Source organism: Heterocephalus glaber, unplaced genomic scaffold (assembly GCF_053883595.1).
Source record: "Heterocephalus glaber isolate CG9 unplaced genomic scaffold, H.glaber_assembly_v1.0 deba00001600, whole genome shotgun sequence".
In the NCBI taxonomy this organism is placed as follows: Eukaryota; Metazoa; Chordata; class Mammalia; order Rodentia; family Bathyergidae; genus Heterocephalus; species Heterocephalus glaber.
Genome location: NW_028258372.1, coordinates 7,763,081 through 7,781,378, shown reverse-complemented (window position 1 = coordinate 7,781,378; position 18,298 = coordinate 7,763,081). Strand labels below are relative to the sequence as shown.

The 18,298-nt window shown below is 33.5% G+C and overlaps 1 protein-coding gene across 23 annotated transcripts in view; it reads right to left on the bottom strand.

Moving 5' to 3' along the window:
* The window catches only part of Cdc42bpa (CDC42 binding protein kinase alpha), a 277,951-nt gene that overhangs the window by 77,719 nt on the left and 181,934 nt on the right, over positions 1 to 18,298 (bottom strand). For 20 of the 23 annotated variants that reach the window (XM_087194275.1, XM_087194284.1, XM_087194283.1 and 17 more), the window contains 4 exons: positions 14,771 to 15,013; positions 14,416 to 14,526; positions 4,494 to 4,741; positions 564 to 669 (listed from right to left, as the gene is read on the bottom strand). In XM_087194275.1, coding sequence (XP_087050401.1) covers positions 564 to 669; positions 4,494 to 4,741; positions 14,416 to 14,526; positions 14,771 to 15,013 — 708 coding nt within the window. The remainder of the gene's footprint in view (positions 1 to 563; positions 670 to 4,493; positions 4,742 to 14,415; positions 14,527 to 14,770; positions 15,014 to 18,298) is intronic. The other 3 variants (XM_087194287.1, XM_087194295.1, XM_087194297.1) reach the window with 1 other exon arrangement.

Here is an 18,298-nt window from a genome sequence, read left to right as displayed (position 1 = left end):
GTTTACACTATCAGTTTCTCACACTAGTGAAACTATTCGGTATTTACACATGTGTCCTATTTATTTCACTTAAGAGTATGGCCTCGATATGCATCCATTTAGCTATAAATGACTCTAAGTTTTTCGTTCTTTATGGCTGAGTAGTACTCCATTTTATAAAAGAACCACATTTTCTTTATCCAGTTTCCAGTGGATGGGCAATTGGGCTGCTTCCAAGCTTTCGCTATTACGAACTGTGCCGCTATGAACATGGGTGCACATATATCACTGTGGTATGATTCTTTTCTTTGGGGAAGATACCCAGCAGGGGAATAGTTGGGTCAAATGGGACCTCTAGACCTAGTTCTTTGAGGTATCACCATACTGACTTCCACAGTGGTTGCACCAGTCTGCACTCCCACCAGCAATGGAGAAGGGTTCCTTTCTCCCCACAACCCCACCATATATACAGGACTTTTAAACCAAAAATGTACAAAACATACAAGATCATATCCACAATTTCCACCAGTGTGTTGAACATCCAGTGTGTGCTCAATTAGTACAAGTGAGACTAAATCACTCACCTTATCAAGTTCACTTGTCAACTTCTTATTTTCTTCAGTTAATAACACTTTTTCTCGCTCATATTGTTGTTTGAACTCATTTTCAAATTCTTCCCTTTCACTTTGACTAACACAATTCAAAACATGAAAGGAAAAAAAAAGGGATTTCAACTGAAAACTTAATTTTTTGTAATAGTTATATAATAAATACATCAATATCAGTTTGTACAGAAAAATTGTTCACATAGAACTCAACATGATTGTATGCAATGATAAGCCTGATAAAAGTACTCTTGAAGAATCTTTAGTACAATAATACTGACTCTTTCATTCATTTAACAAGGATTTATAGAGTACCTACAGGGTGCCAAGGAATTTTTGTGGCTTGACAGATTGGCCCTGCTCTTTCAGAGCTTATATTCTAGCAAGGGTATGATAGGCAATGAAAAGTGAACAATGAACTAATTTCAGATAAGTTCTATAAAGAAAAATAAAATATGGTAATGCTGTAAATGCTATCTGGGATGAGTGTCCAATTCAGATTGTAAATCAGGGAAAGTTTCATGAAGGTTAATGAAATAAGCTAAATAAAATGAAACCAGTAATTGCCAACTGCTTCATATTCATTAAGTTTAATCCAAAGACAAAACTTTTCTGAGACACATTAGACAGTTTTCTTTATGCATATATACCACAACAATCTTAGAAAATACAAAGTCTTGAGTCCTTAAGATTGAGCTAGTCATGTCTTAATTTTACTGATTTCATTCAGAATAGTATTCCACATTTTTTAATATTTAGAAATTAATTTATAACTTTATAGAAAAAGTTACAACAATGGTATAAAGAATTCTGGCATCCTCTTCACCCAGATTCCCCAATTGTTAACATTTTACTTCATGTGCTCCATTATTCTTCAGAACTGAGAGGCAGTTGCAGATATTATACCTCTTACCTCTAAATACTGTTATTTCCCAAAGTCAAGAATACTCTGACATAATCACTAAGCAACCTTCCAAATCCACAAAACCAATCAAGTTTTCCCAACCAATATTGTCCAATATTGTCTCCTTTTCTACTGCTAGACTAGATCCTGGAAGCTTGGACCCAACAACAGTCTACAATCAAAGAGCTTCAGATTGCTACTTCCCCACTATAGAGTCTACTGGCTAAGAGTTGGTGAAAATGTTAGAGGGATCTATTATGTGCAATCTGCTCTGTCAGCCCTGAGGCCAATCTTGACAACACCCAGAGAACTCTGCCTTCACCAAGGCATTAATTAATAAATACATTAGAAAGGGGAAGACTAGCATTCTGAAAAAGCACTGTGGTGGTGTCCTCTGTGTCCGCAGGTGATACCAGAAAATGCCATAGTGGAAGCAAGTTTATTGAAAATAACTGTATTCCAAATTGGCTATCATATCGACTACTTTATTTACATATATCTTAAGAGTTCCATGTGATTTTAGCCAATAGACTTGTCTGCTTTACAACATCCACTTATTTTTCATTTGAACATCTAAGGAAAAAGTTCCTGTGACTACAGACAACCTGACTATGGTCACCTTTTCTGATTATGCATATATTAAGTATGGGAAAAGGAGGAGTTGGGCCAGGAGGAGAAGGTACCACAATATGATTCCTTGCTCTCAGCTCATAGAAAATTCACAGTGAAATTCCCAACAGTTCCCTCAATTCTCTCAGTCCTTCTCCTTATTAGACACAAACACACAAAACAAATTTAGTATTATAAAATTTATAAACACGATAGCTCTGGGGACAAAACTGATTCAACGCTATGTTTAGAAGTGAACACAGTTCTAAGACTTTTAAAAGCCACCTCAATCAGTTTTGAAGAGTGCGTTGTCACACAGACAAACAGGTTTATGGCTATGGCAGTTTAATGGAGAATGTTAGCAACAAATAAAATTCAATGTGGATCAATCTAGGTAATTTTATGATTGTTGCCAAGTGAATAAAGAGCATAAGTAAGGGGTGATCTTAAAAATGCCTCATATAAACAAATTACTGAACATACATTATAATTTAAATTATAAATTCAAGGACAAGAAATCATCCTGTCTCCAGGCAAACACGTCACTTAAATGTTAAATTCAGTTATGTTTAGGAATCTTTCCCTACCTAACAGAAATAACTTCAAAACAACAACGAAATTGCAAATAAGTTTTTCAGAAAAATATGTACATGAATAAACTCAATAAAATTTTGGTATAAAATCATTCTTGCTTTCTCCTAATAGCATTAAATAAGTTTAAGTTTGTCTCCTCATAATTTAAAAAAAAACCTCTCCCATATACCATGTCACACTTCATTTCCCACTTGCCTTATCATCTTGCTCACAGGTAAATATCTTGAAATACTTTGCTATACTCTCTCTTTCATCATATAACTGCTGTCCACATCAATATCTGTTATCTGCTTCCACCGTCCACCAAACCTGCTCTTAATGAGACTCACCACTGACTTTATTGTTACCCACCCGATCTATCTTGGAAAGTGTGGTCCATTCTCCCTGTCATGAGCTGCTGTCTTTTCTCAGCTTTGGTGAAACCACACTACAGATTGCAGCCACAATCTCTGGTTTCTCAGCTGTCTTTGTGGACTCCTCTCATTCCGTCTTTCCTGTAGGAACAGTGGTCCTTGGAACTCAGCCCAGTGCCGTCTCTTCTCTTTTCCTCTAGGTGGCTAGAGAGCACCCGGTTTCAATCACGATCTGTAGTGACCTCTGATCTCCAATCTGCATCTGACACTTTCCTGAGCTGGAAACCAACTGACCAAGCACCTCACATTCAACATGCCCAACTCAATGAAAACCCAATACATAAACAAGATCCTTCCCGCCTATTTACCTCTATCTATGGCCATATACTCTAATTCCTCTTCTATTACTACAGGTAAAAAACAAAATCTTTAAATTTAATTCTCCCTCTTAATACTATGCCATTTCCTGCTTAATTTTCATTCTTAGCATTTATCATTATTTAATATGTTCTATAATTTACTGTCTTTATTGTCTTTCAACCATACTATACGAAACCTCCATAAGGACAGGAATTTTTGGGTCTGTTTGTTCACTGCTATATTTTTACAACAGTGCTTAGCACACAGTAGGTTCTAAAATAATTTTGTTGAGTGAATGAATGCACCAAACTGAATAAATTGAGGTTTCCGATATTAAGTTGAAAATGACAGTAACATATACTTAGTTGCCTAAAATCTAGGTACTTAAGTAGGATTAATAATTTTTCCTGCTCCTTCATTCTTCATAGCTGATTATTATGTCCTGCAGGTTCTGTCTTCTCAGGAGACCTTCTGAATCCATGCCACTCTCTCCAACTTTGCCATTACCACCTAAGGACCTCCAGCTTATCTCTCGCAGATGGATTCCTACCTTCTGTCTGCTCCTCTTAAACAATTAGCCACAGAGTAGCAAGAGTGATTATTCAGAAATGTAAATATAATCATGTCACTTTCTTCACTGGCCTTAGAATAAAGTGCAAATGCCTTGCATTAATTCATGATCTTGTCTCTATTTTCCTTTCTAGTCTTGTTTTTCTCAACTTTCACTTATTTACACTTCCATCACAGTTTCATTTTCTGAATGTACTATTTCCCTTTTCTGTAAATCTCAGCATTTTCTGCTACCTTTTACCTAGACACTCTTTTTCCTTTCTTTTTAGGTCTCAGCTTAGACACTGTTTTGTCCAAAAAGCCTGGATGTACCAGGTCCTTTCTGTGCTTCTATGTGTACTCACACACTCACCACATTTGCTTTTCTGTCACACTGTGTATGGTACATACTATGACTTCCTATCTAAGACTTTGACTTTAGACTCCCTGAGAACTGAGATGTTTACTACGTATCTCCAGAACTTGACACATAACAGATACTAAATATTTATTTGATGAGTAAAATAACTTGATTCTTACCTTTCTCTCCTCGTTTTTTCCAATTTGTCTTTTAAAACCATAATTTCTTTGTTGAGAGCCAGCTGCTGGCCTTCTGAATCATGCAGTTCTTTCTTCAGATTTTTAATCTCATTTGCATGTATTCCCTCTCTTTTAGATAATTCTTCTTCATAAAAGATACTTTTCTTTTCCAAATCAGTCTTCAGTTTGGTTATCTCTTGCTGGTGTTCTATGCTGCATATGCCTGGTGAATAACTAATTTGTTTTTGCTACAGAAATAATAACACAAGATTGGTTCACCTATAAGAATAATAATCCCTTTCTATACAGGACTATACATAGAACTGCACATCATTTTATATATTCTCACACAAAAAACAATACTATATTTATTTAAGACAATTACTTCTCTGAAATGTGTTGTAAATATCTTCCTCAGTTTATAATCCTTTATGGGTTGTGTCTTTTTATTTTTAAGTCTTTACACCAAGATCACATATTTTATCTCATTTTTTTTTGGAGACAAGGTCTTGCTAAGTTGCTCAGGCTGGCCTTGAACTTATGATCCTCTTGCCTCAGTATTCAAAGTGAATGCTGGGATTACAGGATGTACCACCATTTATCTGAACAATCTTATTTTTATTTATCTGAACAACCTTCTGCTGGCACTTACATAATTTCTTATTTTACATTTAAATTTCAACTTAGAATTACTATTGGTGTACGGATTAGGAAAAACTAAACTATCTTATATCCCATTAAGAACTGTCAGAAAGCTTTTAAAGCACATTTCTGTTTTTAAAAGATTAAAATGGGGGATAAAAGAAACAAAAAGAAAAGAAAGGGGTTTTTGCAACAGTCCAGGAAAATGACAAATGTCTATAGTAACATTTTCATATCTATACCATAAAAATATATATGGTAGGTTGGCCGGGGATTGAGCTCAGTGGTTCAGCTGCCTGCCTTGCAAACACAAGAGATCCTGAGTTCAATCCCTGGTACCAAAAACAAAAAACCAACAAGGTAGGTCTCTTGGCTTTTAGGTAGGACAAGAAAAAGGAGGAGAAATTTGTTTGAAATCCACCCTTTCAGGAAATAGGTAAAAATGGCCTTTCAGTAATAGAAAAGAAATGCAAAGCCCCTAGCTACTGCCGCAAAGGTAAACCGAAACACACAGACCAGAGATGATGACCGAGACTTCTTGAGCTTAGTAACTTACAAAGGTCATTTAATTGGTTCTAACCTGTTTGTCCAAGTGAACAACAATAAAGCTTTTGACACTAAAATGCCTAATCGCTTCTCGGCCTTTTGGCTAAGATCAAGTGTAAAAATGCCTATAGGTTTAGGTTTATTGACAACAAGTAGCTAAGAGCTGGAGCATACCATGTCCTTTCTGAAGCTAGTCATAAGGGCAGAAAAACTGGCAAGGTAGTTGATTTAAAGTTGAAAGAAAAATGTCCTGGCTCTTTACATGTGAGGTATATAATTTAAAACGAGTAAAGGAACTGATGTGGGCCAGCAAAAAATGCCCTGGGTGGGGAGGGTGTGAGGGTGTGGGCACCCTCTGTAATATTCAACCATTTATTAAGAAAAGACTTGTCAGGCTTGGTGGCACATGCCTATACTCCCTGACTCAGAGGCTCAGGCAGGAGGATCACAAGTTTAAGCTCAGCCCGAGCAAATTATCGAAACCTTGTCTCAATATATATAGATAGATAGATGTATAGACAGAGAGCTGAGGATGCAGCTCAGTGCAAAGGCCCTAGGGTCAATCCCCAGTATCATAAAATAAAATAAAGAAAAAAAAAGACAAGACAAGACGTATGTGCTAGGTCCAGATTCCTCAGTGGTTTCTTTCTTTCTTTTTTTTTGGTACCAGGGATCGAACTCCAGACCTTGTGCTTGTGAGGCAGGTGGTGGCACCACTGAGCTAAATCCCCAGCCCACTCCTCAGTGGTTTCTGAAGTGGCCTGGGATGCAAAACTGCTTCAACTAAGAGCCAGAACAAGTCAGATTCTTGCTCCTATGCATCTCTGTGAAAGTGATGCCTAAATTGATATTTGCAGCACCGACTCTTTCAGTTTTCTAATCACCTGAGAAACATTTTAACTTTGCTGTTCTGTGTGGTTGGCTGTTAGGTTAGCAAGAGAATGTATAAGATATTTCAAAGAAAAATTCTCCTGAAAAAAAAAAACCTAATAAAGATGCCACCAGTTAAAGTTAGAGTTGTATATCACTTATTAATAATAAAGTAAAAAAGCAAAATAAAATACTAAAAAATGAAACTATATAAAAGAACTACCACAAAATAATAGCTTTTACTGTAGGTAAAGAAGGTAATTTAATATTAGTAAACTTCCTAATAAATGCATTAATTTGATAGATTAAATTTTAAAATCCAAATGCTTTAGTCGTTATCCTTATCTGAAAGTACCTGATAAACTTTCATAATAATTGCAAATACTATTCCACATCTCACAATAAAACCATTTATAAAGGAGTTCAGTAAGTCTAATTAAAAAAACAGTATCCATTTTGAATCAGGCAAAATACTGGTGAAACATCAAAAGTACATCCAATAAATTCAGAAATGTCAACAGAAGGATGTCTTCCATCATCATTCTTGTATAATATTAATTTTAGATATCCTATCTGACCAATAAGTGAAGCTGCAAACAGAAATTGGTATTGTAAAAAGAAGTATTGTAATAAAATAATTTCCATTTACCCAGACATAAATGAATATAATGAAGGGTAGAACAAAGTTCAATCAAACAATATTATAAGTAAACACTAGTCAGCAATACTTCTAAATATTAAAATAAGCATTAAGAGAATATAATAAAATTTCATTAACAGTAGAGTCAAATAAAAAACACCAAATGTAGGGGCCAGGGATTTTGCTCAGTGGTTCTGCCACCTGCCTTGCAAGCGCAAGGTCCTGAGTTTGATCCCTGGTATCAAAAAACCCCCCCAAAACAAAAAAACACCAAATGCTAATATACACACACATATGGAACTATGGAAATTTCTGACATATTAAAAAACTATTGAGTCTTTATGAAAGACACAGCAGATTGAAACAAAATAGAAAAATACCAAGTATTTGAAAGAGAAGATCAAATATAACATGTATTCAATATTTTTCAAATTTTCTTCTATGTAATTCTAATAAAAAGTTCTTTTTTGGGGGCCGGGGACTTAGCTCAGTGGTGTTGTGCCTGCACCGCAAGTGAAAGGTCCTGCGTTTGATCCCTGTATGGGGGTGGGGGTGTTCTTTTTAAATATGGAAGAAATGCTGGGGAATAGCAGAGGATGGCAACAAATGTTTCTGGTTGGTAGACAAGAATAAATTATTAAAAATATCAAAGAAAATCTTAAAAAGGAAAAGGGATATTCATCTCAGAAATAAAAATCTATAAGCCATTAACAAAGTATCACAGTAATAGATCACCCCAAAATAATTTAATATATGTACAAAACATTTTAGTTACTTAGGAAGGTATCGATTAATAAATGGAACTAAAATCACCAGCTAACTATAAAAGAACAAAACATCTCATTTCCTACGATTTAGCAAAACAAATTCTAAATAGATCAAAGTGTTAAAGTACTTACAGATCCCCTGGAACAACATCCAAAGGAAAGTAAAATTAAATATTTTTAAAAACTCTAGAAAGAGAAGGATAAACTAAGCTTTGAAGCATTACTAGAAATGCTGAGGACAATATAAGAAAATGTAAAATTTTTACTGTGTAACAAGTTTATAAGAATTGATAAGGAAAAACATTAGGACTACAAAATTAAATGGGCCAAAAAACTTAACTGAAAAATTCACAAAGAAAAGACATGACTAATAATCCATAAGAAACAAAGAAACGGAGAAAAAAAAAATCACAACTTTTTTGGCCTCTCATATTTACAAAGATTTGTTGTATTTATGAAATGTCTAAAAATGATCTGTTAAATTCTGTTAATTTTTCTGTTCATTTTCAGGTATCACTTTTAAGAAGATAATACAGAAAAGCAGTAGATAAAGGTGTTCATGGCAATTATGCTACAAAAGAAAAAAGTTAAAAATATAATTATAAAGAACTGGCTATGTGGGTATTCCTGTTGACTATTTGTAATAATTGAAAGTATGTTTGTGATAATTTTGAATAAAAAAAATGCTTACTACATTGTTGGGTGAAAAATACAAATGTTGTATATTGAACTGTCTTCCCAAAATTCGTATGTTGAAGGCCTAACTACTAGTATCTCAAAATGTGACTTCATTTAAAAATAGTCTTTCAGAGAAGAAAGTTGAAATGAAATCCAACATAAATGTGTCCTTATAAAAAGGAGTGATTTGGGCATCAAGACACACACATAGGGACAACTCCATGTGAACATGAAGGCAGATGTGGTTGATGGATCTCTAAGTCAAGCAACACCAAAGTTTACCAGTAATTATCAGAAGCTAATTCTGCCAACAAGTTAATGCTGAAATTCTAGCCTTCTTGAACTGAGATAATGCATTTTTTATTTTTAAGATAGTTTGTGTTATTTTTTAATAGCAGTCCTAGAAAACTAACACAATGGGGGGATAAAAACTAGCAACATATGGTAATAAATATAAAATATTCTTTTAAAAATTATTTTCACACGATAATTCACACACCATATAATTTACCCAATGTAAAGTTCAATTGTCTTGGTTATTGGCATATTACATTAATTTTTTAAGTAGTAAATATATTTAACACAATTTTCCATTGTAATCATTTTAAGCATACAATTCAGTGGCATTAATTACATTTGCAATATTTTGCCTCGTCAATATATCTTTCCAAAACTTTATCATCCTAAAGAAAAATTTTGTAACAATGAAGAATTAACTCTACTTTCCCCTCTACCAGACCCTGGTAACCTCTATTCTACTTTCTACTTTAAGAATTTGATAATTCCAGGGGCTGGGGATTTAGCTCAGTGGTTCCGCTGCCTGCCTCCCAAACACAAGGTCCCGAGTTGGATCCCCGGTACCAAAAAAAAATGAATTTGATAATTTTAGACAACTGAATACTGCATACATTATTTGTCCTTTTCTCTCGCATGTTTCACTTAATGTTTTCAAGAATCAGCCATGCTGTATCATATATTAGAACATCATTCACTTGTATAGCTGACTGATATGACACTCCATGTATGTACCATGCAATGTTTATTCAAATGTTGTTAAAAGACACTTGGGTTGCTTCTACCTTTTTGCTACTGCAATAATACTTAAATGAATACTGGTGTAAAGTATATTTTAGAGCCTTTTTTTTCCCAAATCTTTTCAGTATATACCTAGAAGTCAAATTGCTATGTCATGTGATAGTTATTTGTCTTTTTGCAGAACCAACAACTTGTTTACAAAAGAGGCTATATAATTTTATATTCCAATAGCCGGGGATTTAGCTCAGTGGTTCTGCCACCTGCCTCGCAAGCGCAAGGACCCGAGTTCGATCCCTGATACCAAAAAATAAATAAATAAATTTTATATTCCAATAAGCTCTGTCCAAGGATTTCAATTTCTCTACATCCTTCCCATCAATTTTTTACTTTTTCTTTCTCTCTCCTTTTCTTCCTTCCTTCTTTTCTTCTAATTTAGCCATACTAGAAGGTAAAATATCTCATTTTGGTTTTAATTTGCATTTCCCTAATGATTAATGATGTTAAGAATTTTTCTTTGGAAAATTTTTCTTTTCTTTGTGTATTTCCTTTGGAAATATCTGTTCAAGTCCTTCGACCATTTTTGATTGAGTTGTTCATCTTTTTGTTGAGTTGTAAAAGTTCTTTATATAATCTGAATATTAATACATTACTTGATAAATAACAGTATCAACATGGGATGTCTTCCCATTTATTTAGGTCTTAATTCTTTTCTGCAATGTATTGTGATTTTCAGTTTTTAACTCCCTTGGTTAAATTCATTTAGAGATATTTTAGGTTTTTATATGCTATTTAATATAGAACTGCTTTCTTAATTTCCTTTGCAGATTGTTGCTGGCTTGCAGAAACAATTGATTTTTGTTATTGATCTTATACTTTGCAACTTTGGGAATTTGTCTATAAGCTGTAATATCTTTCTTGTTTAGTCTTTGGGATTCTCTAAACATAGGATCAGGTCATCTATGATGGGAGATAGTTTAAGTTCTTCCTTTTCAATTTGGATGCTTTCCATTTCTTTTTCTTGTATAACTCTTCTGGCTAGAATCTCCAATAAAGAGCAATAAACAGCAACAGTGAAAATGGGCATTCTAGCCTAATTTCTGATCTTATAGGGAAGGCTTTCAGTCTTTCTCCACAGTATAATGTTACCAGTGAGTTTATAAAAATGTCTTTTATCATATTGAGTATGTCCTCTTTTATCTCATTTTCTGAGAATGTTGATCATAAAAGAATGTTGAATTCTGTAAAATTACTTTCATGCACCAATTAAAATGATCATGTGATTTTTGGGGGGGGGTCCATTAATGTGATACATTACATTGATTGGTTTTCTTCTGTTAGAAACCTTTGCATTTCTGGGCCATACCCTACTTAATCATGGTGTATCATTCTTGAAATTCGCTTTTGGATTCAATATGCTAGTACTCTGTTAAGAATTTGTATATCAATATTCAAAAGGAATGTTGGTCTATAATTTTCTTGTGATGTTTTTATCTGGCTTTGGTATTCAGGATAATGTTGACCTCACAGAATGAATTGGGAACTGTTTACTCCTCTTCTGCAGTTGCAAGATTTCAAGATGGACTGGTGTTAACTCTTTCATCTTGACTCATTTTAGGTTATCGTGTCCTAGGTATTTGTCCCTTTTATATAGGTTATTGACTTTGTGAGCATATAGTCATTCATAGTAACATCATAATTCTTTTACTTTCTGTTGACAGGTAATAAAGTATCCACTTTCGTTTCTGACATTAATTATTTCCATTCCCTTTCTTCCTCTCTTAACTAAAGGTTTGTCAACTCTGTTGATGTTCTCAAAGAACTTTTTGGTTTCACTGATTCTTTTATGTTTCTATTCTCTATTTTATGTTTGGTCTAATTTTTACTATTTATTTCCTTCTCCTGTCTTTGGGTTTAGTTCTTCTCTTCCTAGTTCCTTAAGGTACAAAATTAGGTTACTGGTTTCTTTTTTCTTTTTTAATATAGGCATTTACAGCTATAAATTACCCTTGCAGTACTGCCTTCTCTATACCCTACAAGTTCTGGTATATTGTGTTTTCACTTTTACTCTTCTCTAAGTATTTTCTAATTTTTCTTGTACTACTGATTGCCTATTCCATTCCATTGTGGTTGGAAAAGATAGTCTGTATAGCTTCAATCTTTTTACATATACTGAGACTCATTTTGTGGCCTAACATATGGTCAATACTGGAGAGTCTGCAATATGTACTTGTAAAGTGTAATTTTGCTGTTTTGCAGTGGAAGCCACTACATTGGCTAAATCTAGTTGATTATAGTGTGGTTCAAAACCTGAATATACTATTGACTTTCTGTCTACATGTTCTATCCATTACTAGAATTGGGATATTGACATCTCTAATTCTTATTGTAGAATTACTTACTTCTTCCTTTGAGTCTGCTGAAAATTACTCTTCACGTAGTAAAAACTCCTATCATTTTTAAAAGAGCCACAATATCTTTAAAAATTATATTTGTGTTATTTCTTGTCCAAGAAACTCCACTTTTAGAAATATCCTAAGGAAATTACAGTATGGTCATAATCATAGCAAATACTTATTGAACTTTAATGTGTGTCAGGCTCTGTTCTAAACTCTTTAAATGCATTATTTACTTGGTAACTCTATTATTACCTCAAATTTATGAGTGTTTGGACAAGTAGGAAAATATATGTGATTCAGAGTTTATGGTGCAGCAGTATTTATCACAGACAATAAACCTCCAGCAAACTACTAGATAAAACATGGCATTCAAAGTTGAAAACCTTGGGCTTAGAACAATTTCTTAAATACAAACAATGCCCAAGATTTCCTCCAGTGTGTATTTTATAGGTCTTTTTTCTTTTTCTTTTTTATTATTCAAAGCACCTAGAACAGTCCTGGAAACAAAGCAGACCCTGAGTGAAAAACATCTGTGACAGTAATTACTTCTGTATGCTAATCCTGCTCCACAGGGCTAGGTGACATGGAGTGATCAAAAAATAAGATAAAATGTATTTATTATGTATCATAAAAATATACTAATATAAAAGGGGATGATGTTTAAATTTTTAAAATTTATTATAGTAAAAACACTTTGCCATTGCCTCCCCTCAAAATACTTCCCCTCACTTTGAGAACATTTACCCAATCATTCTGGATTTTCTGAGACAAGGTTTTGCTATGTAGTTCAGTCTGACCTTGAACTCACTATATAGCCCAGGCTGGCCTTGAACATGTGACCATCCTCCTGCCTCAGCCTCCTATGTGCTGGGATTACAGGTGTGTGTCACCACCCCCAGATCATCCAATCATTCTGGGAATTCTCTTTTGTGACTGTCTTAATGAAGTATGATAAAAAATGTAGTGAAGGCTGCTGCCAAGTGCCATCCAATGAAAACGCAGGCTCGTAAAAATGTTACAGTATGTCCTCATCAACCTTATTCACAAGATCTGGTACTGTGCAACTTCTGGCTAATTCTCAAAGTCAAAGTAACCATTCTTTCAAGGTAAACATTTTAAATTGATTGAGGATGTTGAGGGAGCCACAACAATGCAACTAAAAATGCTCACAAAAGATTTCCAAAAGTGCTTCAGAAGGTGGCAAGAATAATGGGAAAAGTGTGTTCAAAGCTGGAGGGAGTATCTTGATGGAGATTAATGGCAATGTGTACTTTACTGGAATAAATTTTTAAAATTTATATAAATACCATATTTTTCAATCACACCTTATGTATAGATTACATTTTTAATTTGTAAAGCTAACCAGGGCTCTGAGTTCATGAACCAAAATAAATAAATCTCTAAAACAAAAATAAGAAATCAAATCTAGAGTTTACATTTCTATTTGTAGCAGACGAAGAACATTACTTGTAGACACATACACAATTGTCAGAGGAACAGTAAGTTGTTTCTAACTCTCTCACATGATTCATTTATTGATTTAACACACGTATTGAACAAGTAATAAACATCTGGCCCAGAACCAGGTTAATAATATAACTATCTGTGTTTTCCATAAGCAATGTCACAGTTTAGGTGGGGAGATAGTGTGAATAAGACATTAATAAGAGTTATGCTACAATTATTAACAGAATTCGAAGGCAGCACATGAGCACCTGGACTTCGTGAAATATTATTCAAGTTGATTCTGAAACTTTCTTTGACATATGTAATACTATTACTATACTAATGATTACTGTGGACTTGTGTGTGTATGTACTCCTGACATGAAATAGGATTTTATGAATGAGAAAATTAGAGGATAAAGAGGGTAGGTGTTTGTTTCAATGTTACACAGCTAGTAACTGGTGAAACTAGAAGTTAAAACTAAGCAGTCTGACTTGAGAAAGGACTTGAGAATTTTCCTTGCAAAGCAACTTCTGCTGAAATGTGTTAGCTTGTGCCTACTATCATCTCATCCCAACTAAGACAAGTGTCTGCAAAGCTGTCTGAGCCTCTCCTAAGTCATTTACAAGGCAGATGGGGAGGGGATAATACATCTTATCACAATTCTTGTGGAGATTACCAATACATGTTATTCAGCCAGTAGATTCCTACTCCTCACTAAACATAGTATTCTCTTTTATCAGCATGACAAGAAAATCTATACCAGCTTCCTACCAGTGAATGAGAAGCATCTAAGGTTTGAAGGATAGCTTCTTTTCACTCTACATCAAAGAGTACATAACACACCTATCAAATCTAAAAAGAAGAAAATTAAGAGTAATAAATATGAAATAAAAATGTACCTTCAGTCCTTCCAATTCATTTTCCAGTTGCTTAGAATAATACTCGCTCTGCTCACGTAGTTTCCTGTCTTTAGATGACTCAGCAACTAGAGCTTCAGTATGAACTTCCAACTTTAAAATGAAAAAAACAAAAAGATTTCACATTTATAATTTTTCAAACAACATATTTTCCCCATGGGAATTTACATTTTAATAGGAAAATAATTCAAATGTTGAAATTCATGTAAATATTTAAAAACTGTAAAAATAATTGTTTTAAAAAATTAAAGACTAAAATATGTATTATTTCACTAGTCTCAAAAAGCAACTTTAATCACTACCGAATGAGCACTACAAAATTTGCCTGACTACTAACCTCTTTTTTGGCTCTTTCTGTTCTGCGCAGTTCTTGCCTTAAGCTTTCAACTTTTTGCATCACCAGGTCCACCTCTTCTTCCTTATCTCGGACATGGCGAGCAAGTTTCTGTTTTTGGGTGTGCAATTCTGTTAGTCGCTCATTGATCTCCATGAATTCCTGCATGGCCAGTTTCCTCTGACAGTGTGCGTCTTTCAGCTCTTTGGATTGGTTTTTTAATCGCTCACTAGCCTGGACTAGTTCCTACAGTTTTGTAAAAAGAATATAAGTTACCAAGTCTGCAACCTAAAGACCAAATTTGGCCATCAAAGTACCTATTTTTAAGTCAAGAAGTGCCAAAATTATTCACCTCAGGACAAAATTAAAGGAAATAAACTACTTGTAAACAGATAATAAGGGCATGGTGCCCTAATTATATTCTCAATGTCTATGCTAACATAAATTCAAGAGAGGAGCTAAATTAACTAGGTTTCCACAACTGGGTAGAGAGTACAGGAATACAAGATATAATGGTCAAAATAAAGATTTTTGTGAAATTTAATAAAAACTTTTGAAATTTTTTAAAAAATAAACTAAATAATTCCAAATAATAATAATGTGGAGACTAAGTAGCAAGGAGGTGAAAAGTAAGCCTGAGACTCCTTGATTCAGAGGGGCCACAAAAGACTAGGATCAGTGCAACTGCCTGCTTCCTTACCAAAAAAACCCAACCCAACCAAACCAAACCAAACTGATCTTTTTTTGGGGGAAAAACCTTAACAAAAATTTTTTTTTTCACACACTAACAGCAAACAAATATGAGCTCACAGAAACCGATCCCCAAATGCCTAGAGAACAAACCACCATAATCAAATGGAAACAATAAACAAAACAACTAGCAAAGGTATCTGGATATTAGAATGATCCCATACCAACTTAAAGATGGCTATGTATGAAATATCTGAAGTAATAAAACAAGAAACTATAAAAATGGAAAAATAACAAAAGATTAAAATGATCAAGCAGATTTATAAATGAATTCTATAGAATATTTAGAAATGAAAAAAGTGTTCAAAAACATGAATCTACCAATATAGAAAGCTCTGTATTTATGAAGAAAAAGAAACTCAAAGGCAGAAATGTTCAAAAAATAAAACCAGATAATGCCAGAGAAATGAAATACCCTAAAGAAATTAGAGAGGGAAAAAGGGGCAACTTTTCTACTTAAAAAAAAAAAAAGATTCAACTCAAAACAAGCATAAATAATAGAAACTGTGGAAAAATACTTTCAAAGAGATTAACAAACTGAACATGAAGAAAAATTACTTTCCAATGACAGAGTGTACTACAATCACATCTGCACTAGAGACTTCTACAGCTTTGTATCCAGGAAGGGCACTGTTTTATAAGAAAGGTCTAATGCAAGGCTGAAAGGGTGAGAAACTGGTAAACATGAATGTGAACATGAAGAAATGTATATATATGACCATTAGAAAAATGTCTGATTTGTACAGTAAAAGCACATAACTATTAAAATATGTGTCAAAAAACAGCACAAAAACTGGGAAGAGGTAATAGAATTAAAACCTTTTAATTGTTTGGGGGGGAATAGTTTAAGATATTAAATTTAGAAATAATTACCAAAAAGCTAGAAAGAAAAATCTGAACAAGGAAACAACAACTTATGTGATTTTGTAAAATAAAAAGAATTGTGGAGATTGGCTGTACAACAATATGCACTTAACATTACTAAACTGTGCATTTTAAAATGATCAAGATGGAAAATATTATATGAATTTACTACAATTAAAACTTTTTTAAAAAGGATGCAGAAAAATGATGCATTAATAAAGTATGAAAAACCAAAAGCAAAAAGTAAAGAGGCAAAAATATATCTATATATATTAGTTACCAAAAGAAATAGAAAAGGTCTAAACTCACCAGTTAAAGGCAATTTGTTATACCAGATTAAGATACAAAATCTAGACCTTAGTAGAAAAAGCATTATTAGGGATAGGGAACATCACCACACAATAATAAAATACAATATACTAGGAAGAAATAGCATTTTTAACTTTAGTGCATTCTGTAAGAGTCTCGAAATATATTAAAAAGAAATTAGTAGAGCTTCAGTGAAAATGGTAAATACATCACAATGATAAGAAAGTTCGATTTCTTAATCATTAATATGTAAACTGAGTAAATGGTGTAAAGATGTGAAAACTTCTATCAACAAGATTCATATGTATAGAAGCTGGTACCCTGTATTGGAAACATACACTCTTCAAAAACCCACTCAGAAAATTTTAATAAAACAATCTAGAACATAAAGCAAGTCTCATTAGCTTTCAAAGAAGAGATATATAAATCAAATTCTTTAATAATATTGCTATTAAATTGTAAATCATCAATACAACATATAACTCCAAAAACTGAAATTTTAAAACACTTATAAATAACTCACTGATAGATTGTAAAAAATCACAAAGGATATTAAAATATTTAAAATTAAGAAAAATTAAAAATTGCAAAAATGTTTACTACACAATAAATCCTGGTGATACAATAAAGCCACATTTAGGAGTAAACACATAGCCTGAAACAACAACACAATTATCTTCTCTCCTAATATGAGAAAGAATAAAGCAATGAAATAGAAATAAAGAACAAGGATCAACAACACCAAAACTTGATTCTTTTGAGAAAAATAATAAAATAGACATCTGTTGAAATCAATCAAGGGAACAAGCATAAAAAGCACAAGGAAATAATACTGAGAAAAAAAAAAGAGACTGTAAGTACAAATTTAGAAGGCATAAAAAGATAAGAGGAAGATGAAAAACTCTGTGCCAAGAAATTTAGCATATAAATGAACAATTTCCAGAAAAAATACAATTTATCAAAATCATTTTCAGAAACAGAATACCTAAAGAGCCCTATAACAAAGTAACAGAACCAAAAGTTAACAAAATTTTCCCAACCTCCCAGTGGTGGAGCAGAACTTCCAGGTCAGATGACTAAAGCGGTGACTCCAGTAGGATAATCTTAAACAACTTCTTCAAGAGAATAAAAACAAAAGAGGCAATGCTACCTCACTCACTCTATAAATCCAGAATAATCTTTTATTTTTTGGTACTGGGGATCGAATTCAGGACCTTGCACTTGCAAGGCAGGCCGCGGAACCACTGAGCTAAATCCCCAGCCCTAGAATAATCTTAATATTAAAAATTTCAAGAAAGGCCAAGTGAAAAAATTTTAAATCAGTCTCATTCATAAAGGAGAGGTGAAAATCTTTTAAAATGAGCAAATCCATTCTACTGATGTATAAAAGTTGAGATGCACAAATTCTGGAGCTAGAATCCTTCTGTAGAAATTCTACCTGCACCACTTTCTCTCTACTGACCTTGAGCAAATTACCTTCTTAGTGCTCAATCTCACCATTATTAAGATGAGATTAATAGAAGTAAAATAACATTATCCTGCCTTAATCTTGTACTACCTATTTGACCTAGCTCAATTTCTGTCCCATCCTAATCCGGCTAGCCAGAA